The sequence below is a fragment of the Pseudochaenichthys georgianus genome, unplaced genomic scaffold (assembly GCF_902827115.2).
Source record: "Pseudochaenichthys georgianus unplaced genomic scaffold, fPseGeo1.2 scaffold_796_arrow_ctg1, whole genome shotgun sequence".
Lineage (NCBI taxonomy): Eukaryota > Metazoa > Chordata > Actinopteri > Perciformes > Channichthyidae > Pseudochaenichthys > Pseudochaenichthys georgianus.
Window position 1 is genome coordinate 35,001 of NW_027263344.1, and position 8,800 is coordinate 43,800.

The 8,800-nt window shown below is 41.8% G+C and overlaps 1 protein-coding gene across 1 annotated transcript; it reads left to right on the plus strand.

The window, feature by feature from the left end:
• Nucleotides 1–4,058: 4,058 nt before the first annotated feature.
• On the plus strand, nucleotides 4,059–8,002 carry LOC117444338 (protachykinin; the record flags this gene model as incomplete). Its single annotated transcript, XM_034079982.2, has 3 exons — nucleotides 4,059–4,602; nucleotides 7,737–7,839; nucleotides 7,929–8,002. Coding segments are annotated over exons 1-3 (294 nt in total), but the record flags the coding sequence as incomplete, so codon positions are not given.
• Nucleotides 8,003–8,800: the final 798 nt, after the last annotated feature.

Consider the following 8,800-nt stretch of genomic DNA (forward strand, 5'->3'; position numbering starts at 1 on the left):
AACAAACCATTAGTCAATCACAACAGGACGTATTGCCGTTTAAAGCGTGTCGTCGTGCACGTGCAGCTCCGCTAGTAAAGCACGATATGTCTTTATTTTTAAAGGTCTCCTCTCGTGATATTTGAAGGCATATCTTAGTCTCAGATGTATAGAAATATATAAAAAACGAGTTTTTCTCAAAATACAGACAGATCGTGCATTTGAGAAATCCCTCATATCGCTCTGTTCCAGCTGTTAGAGACACGCGGAGTTTGGGTCCTTAGCTTGAGCGGAGCTAATGCCTGATCAGAACTCTACCGGAGATAAAGCTAAATTCTGCTGTGATAAAACGCCATCCTGTTCTAAACCACATCAAGGATTATCTCTGAAACAGTATGGAGCTCAAATGCTTTTTCTCTTGCGGGTTTATCACGAGGTGAGTCCTCTCCAGTGCAGGTTAGCTCTGAGTGCTAGCGATGCTAATGTAAACAAAGACGAGATTACGTCCAAAACACGTCAGGCATTGTTTCTGATAGCAACTCTCTGTGGGTCCGCCATCCGATATTACTCATATCGGCAGCAAATCTGTATCCGCTCGTTGTTCCCCCGTTTTAAAGAGATGTGGGTACGGAGGAAAAGAGAGAGGGTTTTATTTCCTGACGCTGCGTGAGTTCCCCGACGCACCGGGGACACATTGAGAGAAGACATCACAAAGTGCATTTTGAATGATAGGTCCCCTTTAAGGTCATTTCAGACAACTGTTTGCAAAGAGCGTCTTCCATAATATTATATAGACTTTAAATGTAGATTTTTTTATATTTGGAGCAGCATTTTTTTATTAATGCGTTAAAATAAATCCCCAATTAATGTTAAACAATGTTGAGCTGACTCCATTGCATTTTTTCAGGCATAGACAATCTCTTTAAGCACTAACAAGTCCTAAAGCCCTGACTAACGGCCCGTCCACACTACAGCTTCAAAAATAGCTTGGAGCTGGGCGTGTCTGGAGCTTGGGGATTTTATTCAAGCAACACGACCAACAACCAATCACATGAATCTCCCGCCCCCGACATACAAAGCAAAAACCCCCCGGGGATTTTATGGGAGCAATATATATATATATATATATATATATATATATATATATATATAAACTCCCCAACAGGCGAAAACCTACCAGTTTCCCCCACTGTCTCTGCCTCCTCCCTCCATGCCTGGCTCCTCCGGTTTGTATCCCGGTAGGTGAAGAGGGTCTGGCCATACAAAACCGGGTGATTTGCTACGGCGATAGTTAGTTTCTCCTCCGACTTTTTTTGAAATATAGAAATGAACGGCGGGATATCTCTCCCAGCTTAGACGCGGTTTGATTGGCTACGGCTTGAGCTGTCAGATTTTCAGAAATGGGATTTGATTGGCTGGCGCTGGCTACTCCGGCGTCTCCGGCGTCAGAAGTTGAACATTGTTCAACTTCTGACGCCGGAGACGGCGGAGACGGACCGCTCTGCTACCCACAATTCAGTTCGGCGAAAAAGCGAGGCAACGTGACGTCACCCCATTGAAAGTGAATGGGCAGATTGGAGTTTTCGACGCTGTAGTGTGGACGGGCCGTCAGCGTTTCCTCACTTCCTGTCCCCTGGTCTGAGGTCAATGGTTTTCTGAATGTGTTTTTTGGTTGTTATCCTGAAATAATGTTTGTGGTTAATACAAGCTGAAGAGATTTTAACGTTTTGTTCTGCGACATAAAATACGTCAGAAAATAATTTTTAAAACGGTGGTTGCCAACAAGCGTCTAAATGAGACGACTAAGCGGCATCACACCCAACATTAGCCTCCTTTAGCTTAGCGGTGGAGACGTGAAGTCATGTGACCGTGCTGTAGTTCCTTTATAGCCCAACATTAGCCTCCTTTAGCTTAGCGGTGGTGAAGTCATGTGACCGTGCTGTAGTTCCTTTATAGCCCAACGTTAGCCTCCTTTAGCTTAGCGGTGGTGACGTGAAGTCATGTGACCGTGCTGTAGTTCCTTTATAGCCCAACATTAGCCTCCTTTAGCTTAGCGGTGGTGACGTGAAGTCATGTGACCGTGCTGTAGTTCCTTTATAGCCCAACATTAGCCACCTTTAGCTTAGTGGTGGTGACGTGAAGTCACGTGACCGTGCTGTAGTTCCTCTATAGCCCAACATTAGCCTCCTTTAGCTTAGCGGTGGTGACGTGAAGTCATGTGACCGTGCTGTAGTTCCTTTATAGACCAACATTAGCCTCCTTTAGCTTAGCGGTGGTGACGTGAAGTCATGTGACCGTGCTGTAGTTCCTCTATAGCCCAACATTAGCCTCCTTTAGCTTAGCGGTGGTGACGTGAAGTCATGTGACCGTGCTGTAGTTCCTTTATAGACCAACATTAGCCTCCTTTAGTTTAGCGGTGGTGAAGTCATGTGATCGTGCTGTAGTTTCTTTACAGCCCAACATTAGCCTCCTTTAGCTTAGCGGTGGTGACGTGAAGTCATGTGACCGTGATATAGTTCCTTTATAGCCCAACGTTAGCCTCCTTTAGCTTAGCGGTGGTGATGTGAAGTCATGTGACCGTGCTGTAGTTCCTTTATAGCCCAACGTTAGCCTCCTTTAGCTTAGCGGTGGTGACGTGAAGTCATGTGACCGTGCTGTAGTTCCTTTATAGCCCACCATTAGTCACCTTTAGCTTAGCGGTGGTGACGTGAAGTCATGTGACCGTGCTGTAGTTTCTTTATAGCCCAACATTAGCCTCCTTTAGCTTAGCGGTGGTGACGTGAAGTCATGTGACCGTGCTGTAGTTCCTTTATAGCCCAACATTAGCCTCCTTTAGCTTAGCGGTGGTGACGTGAAGTCATGTGACCGTGCTGTAGTTCCTTTATAGCCCAACATTAGCCTCCTTTAGCTTAGCGGTGGTGACGTGAAGTCATGTGACCGTGCTGTAGTTCCTTTATAGCTTATATATCTGAGTATCACATCACCGACGGGTGAAAAATAGTGTTTTGGTAACACGGGGTGTTCAGGTAACACTTAAAGACTTTGTTACGGAACGCAAAGCAGAGTAGCGGGCTAGTACACCCTCCTGAGGGTCCGATTGTGGATGTCATGCGAGCAGTGACAATCTAAATTAACAATCGGGACGGAAATGTTCGGATTTCCAAAGGGAGGTTCTGTGAATAAATACAAAATCAAGAACCTAAATAATTGAACTATTCATATTGCACTGTAACTTTTATCTTTCAATGTTTATGTTATTAGCTTTTACTGTTTTTAAATGCCTTTGTCTGAATGTCTTTGTAAAGCACCTTGCATTGCTATATTATTGTCTGCTGCCTTCAGGGACCAACACAGGAATACGCCATCCCTGCTGCTGTCTGTATATCTTCCATCAGGCCTGGTCTTGTTTCATGATGGATCTATCATCAGGTGATTAAATGACAAGTGAGAGAATCTGAATACTAACGATAATAAACTAAAGTAAGGGAGGAGAGCGTGCCGTGCCACACATCATGCAGATCGAGATGAATGGGTTTTTAAGATCCATTTGTACTCATTATTTACTCTCTTCATTTGAATGGAATCTGATTAATAATTAATACCTGATTGTGTTTGACTGGAGGCGGCTTGATTGCACCTTTGTCTCATTTTAGAGACGGTTTTAGTTTTAACCCTTTGGGTGTAAAGGATGCATTTTGTGTGTCCTTGGGCGAGACACTTCACCTGAACTTGCTCCTGTGGGTATTGTCCACAGTATCTGACCATTGCATGTATGATATGTGTAATGTGTGTAATGTGTGTATCTGTAAAGCGCTTTGAGTCATTGGAAAAGCGCTATAATAAATGTAAGGAATTATTATTATTATTATTATCATTTTATAAAACTATAAGTTACAAATGAGTGTGTTCTCCCGCAGAATACTTCCTTCCTCCGAACAGGTGTCGTGTTCCAGAGGCGGGGTACCTTAAACTACTGAATAAAACAACCCCAAAGAAAATGAGAACGAGCCTCCGATGTTTCGGGCAGTGACGCACATCGCTTCCAGTTCGTGATGAACTGAAGGGTGTAATCACATACTGTGGTGACATCAGGCTGCTATAAAGGAGCGCGTGCAGGGCTCTCTGGACAGAAGGACGCACGAGACTGCGGAAGAAGAAGCAGAAGAAGAAGAACGTGCTGCAGAGCTTTTGGAGACTCCGACACCGCGTCTTTACGCACGGCGCGCTATGGACTACTGTTGAGCTCCGAAGCGAAGAAGAAGAGGAAGAAGAAGAAGAAGAGGAAGAAGAAGAAGAAGCAGCAGCAGAAGCTCACTGCAGTGCGTGCCTTTTGTTAAGACCTTGAGCATTTTTTAATATAAAAGCGAGTTATTTTTGTTGATAAGAAGAAGAAGAAGAAGAGGAAGAAGAAGAGAGGAGGAAGAAGAAGAAGAAGAAGAAGAAGAAGAAGAAGAAGAAGAAGAAGAAGAAGAAGAAGAAGAAGAAGAAGAAGAAGTCTCTCGCGCCATGAAGTTTCTGCTGTTACCGGTTTTTATGGCTTTTCTCGCCGTCGCCCAAGTGTTCTGCGAAGAACCCGAGCCGAAAGAAGAGTCTGATTACTGGACGAGCAGCAACCAGATCCAGGTACTCCGCAGACCTCCTTCCCTGAAACCAACCCCCTCATTTAGATTCTGCTCCGGTGCGAAAATACGTGACTTTTTCTGATCGTTTTCTGTAAGAAAGTTGTAAAAACGTGCGCGTGTGTTAATCGCTATTTAGCTTCTGATCGAGCTTCACTCCAGATGCATTATAATATCCAGTAGCTGCACGCCTTCCTGCGCGCGCGCCTTATTCTCTGCATGTTGAGATGAGCAGTACGGATATTTAAAAACGATCTAGATAAAGTATTAGATGATTGTCTTTTAGGGTTTTTAAGATGGATTCACCCGGATGGGATAATGAAGTAAAAGCTAATTACGTTTCGCTCTCTGTGTCAAACTCTGATACCCGAGGAATTCAAGACCGTGTGTGGCGTTAAGAAAAATCCCTTTCAGTTAAGTCTGGGTTTACAGGCAGTCTGTTCTCCTGCAGGTTCCGGAGTTTCCACATCTCCAAAAGAAGTGTCATCAGATTCAGTAAATGCTCATTCAGAAGTCAAATACCCCGAGGGAATCTGATTTATAAATGTTTTCTCTTACAGTTGCAATAAATACAATAACAAAATAAAACAACTGAAAATATAGAAAATAAGAAATATTGTAAAAAATATAAACAGCCAATATAAATGGAAAAATATGCATCCTATAGTTTCGGAATAATTTAAGAAAATGCTACAGTTGCATTTATTTTTGTTGCGTTGAAGTTATAATAAAAATCCAAATAATTTGACTACAAAATAAAACGATATTAAATCTGGAAAAAATAAAAACTCAATATTTAAAATATATAAATAATAGCTTATATAAATTGAGAAATATGCATCATACACTTTATAATAATAATTAAAAAAATGCTGCAAAACTCAAAAAATGTCAGCTGCATAATGTTTAGTTATACTAACAACTGAACTACAAAATAAAACAACATTCAATCTGGAATAACAAATATAATAAATACTGTAACATATAAACTGGTGTAAATAATGTGAAGAATATATACTCGGACTAAAGGTTGCCGCAGCTGAAGGAGTCCTGACAAGAAATATTATGAGAAATATAAATACCTAATAAAATGGAAAAATACGCATCGTAACAAAAACACTTAAGTAAGAAATGCTTAAGTGTGATTCAGTTTCTAAGATGCAGGTGAACACTCAGACCTTAGGACCCCATGAAGACGATGCCTTCAGCAGGAAATCCAATAAGAGCAGGCAGCATTGAGGACGCCTCTGAAGGCTCTGACTGTGGGACCTGGAAAGGAGCTGAGCTGCTTTCCAGACCATAATGTACAGCCCATAAATCACCTGAACGCTCTGCAGCAGCTTCAGATGCGCTCGCGTCCGGAAGGAGGCGCTCAATCAAAGTTTAACATGCATATTGATTTTACTCTGAGGGGGGGGGTAGGAGGAGGAGGGGGGGGGGTAGGAGGGGGCAAATGTTATTACCTTTTAGAAGAGATGGGAAGGAATGCATTCAGGGACGTTTCTTTGTAGATTTCTTGTATTTTTCTTTGTTTTTCAAATTATGTTTCCTGATTTTTGCAATATTTTCATTTATTTTCAATTTCTGAAGATGTGTGGTAAGAGGGTAGGAGAGTAAAAGGTCGCACATTTGATCAGAGATAGGAAATGTTGTATAAAGATGCATTCAGGGACTTTTCTCCCCGTTTTTTTTGCATATTTTCTTCATTTTTTAGCTTATTTTTCCTGATTTTTCTATTTCTGAGGGTGTGTGGGAGGATGGTTAGAGGTGGCAGGCGCGGTTCCAGAACAAAATTACTAAGGGTGCATCTGAGATTAGAGAGGGTGCAGTGGTAAAGTGCTATTTTTCTAAATGGGAGTGGACATAACACCCTCTCGGGGGGTCCTCACCTCCTCTAGGGGGGTCCGGGGGCATGCTCCCCCGGGAAGATTATTATTATTTTTTTTTTAAATATTGAAGTTAAAAGCATCAATCCGGTGCACTTTGAGAGCAACATGAAGAGATCTATGGATACATCACAACACCCATATGAAACAGAACTGTAAGCAGGTTTACTATTTCTTTATGGATATTTTACAAATCACTCCCCTTTCAAGACCGACATGTCTACAGGCATTACGATGCACAGATGGCATCTTTTTTAGAGGAATATTCCAGCCAATCTCTGTTGTGGAACCATTAGCTGCAAAATGAGCTTACCCCACTGTACAGGCTCTGTTTTCCCGAGGTCCTCTGGCACGGTGTTTTGGGGCAACGAAGAGAGCTACCGCGGGTAACGTAATATCCCCATGATCTGAACTGTTATTACCTGCAGTAGATGCAGTGTTGCTGCTGGCGATAAGGGCTGGTTGTTTTAACCATTTTCTGATGTCCATCACTGACTGCGCAGCACACAGGTCACGCGCTCCTGATATAATAACGTTACTTACCGTTTAAATTGACCAAATAAATGCAGCAGACAATGTTATTTAACCACAATTACAATTTATTTTATTTCAACTATATTCTTATTCTTATTATTACTACTATTATTATTATTATTATTATTATTATTGTTATTATATATGTAATATTTTTCACTTTTAATTAAAACAATTTTATTTTTTTCACTTTTAATTTTTCAAATGAGGGTGCATAACAACTCAACTGAGGGTGCAATGCACCCTTATGCACCCCCGTAGAACCGGGCCTGGAGGTGGCACATGTTATTACCTTATATAAGCGAGAGGACATGTTGCTTAAAGATGCATTCAGGAGCACTTTCTTTGTGTTTTTATTTGCGCAATTTTATTTGCGCAAATAAAATTATTTGTTTTATTCTTTGAGGGTGTCAGTGGATGAAAACTCTATTACCTAACATGAACATAAAGATGCATTCAGGGACAGCTGCCATTTCAGTATTGGATGTATTCTTATATCTTGTAATCCATTGTGCACATGTTTCCTTAACTTCTCATGTAAATATATTTGTATTTAATAATGTCTCACTCTCGCCATTTAAAAGCACCTTTATCTTTTGCATGTATTGCTTCATTTCGCCCCAAAATGTCTTTTATAAATTGGTTTAACCTGCCGTTCGGTGCCGGATCCATACCATAATATTCCTGGGCATGATTTGACGTGTTTCTCGCGCTTCAGGACGGATGGATGTCCAGAGATCCGTTCCGAGAGATCCTGCTGAGGATGACGAGGAAGCCGCGGCCGCACCAGTTCATCGGGCTGATGGGGAAACGCTCCATGGGTACGAAGGCTCTCCAAACACCTTCCATCTGCTGGAGACACATCGAGCTCTCATCAACACACCCTAACCTATATTCTCTTTCCCCGCAGCAAATGCACAGATCACCCGCAAAAGTGAGTATGAATATCAGGAGGAAATGTTCCAGCATTTTAGAAATACTGACGTCTTAAATCCATTCTTATCTGAAAACCACAAAAAAACGATCTAAAGTGATTTTATTTCATGTTTCAGGCAAAGATTTAGATGTTAATGGATTTTTTTCAAGCGCTTTTCTCAATCCTTAAAGGTGGGGTAGGTAAGTTTGAGAAACCGGCTCGAGATCGCTAGAATTTGAAAATACACAACGGGAGAAAATTCCTCACAGAGCCCCTCCCCCAACACACACGAACGCGCACATGACCAATGAGGGCACGAGATAAGTGTGTACCCCGATGGAAGGCTGACAGGCAGGTAGGCCGTCCAGTGACTTTAACCGGGCCGGCTAAACGGATTGGTTGTACGGCTTCTACAGATGAAATTTTTTTTATGGATTTCTTGTCAAAGCACTTCAGATATTCATTGCTATCTGGATGTTCAGAGCATTCCATGGAATATAACAAGAAGTGTATCTCCAGCCGGTTTCTGAAACTTACCTACCCCACCTTTAAGTGTTTAATTGGCCTTAAAGTGATCAAATAGGGCCACACGTTAAGACTATTCTCTTGATTTATCATCTTTAAGATGACCATGAATAGTGAAAAATGTCCGTCCTGATTCCTGAGTCCAAGGTGATGAGTTTAAACACCTTGTTTGGTCAGTCCCAACCACACAGATATTACATTTGATAAGAAAGAAAAAAGCACATTTGAAACATCTGGGTTTTTTTATCTGCATGAAGCTGCAGTGAGTTTGAACTTGTGGGCCACCGTAGATTCCCAAAGCGATTACAATCAGAGCGATGAACGGCAAACTCACGTCACTA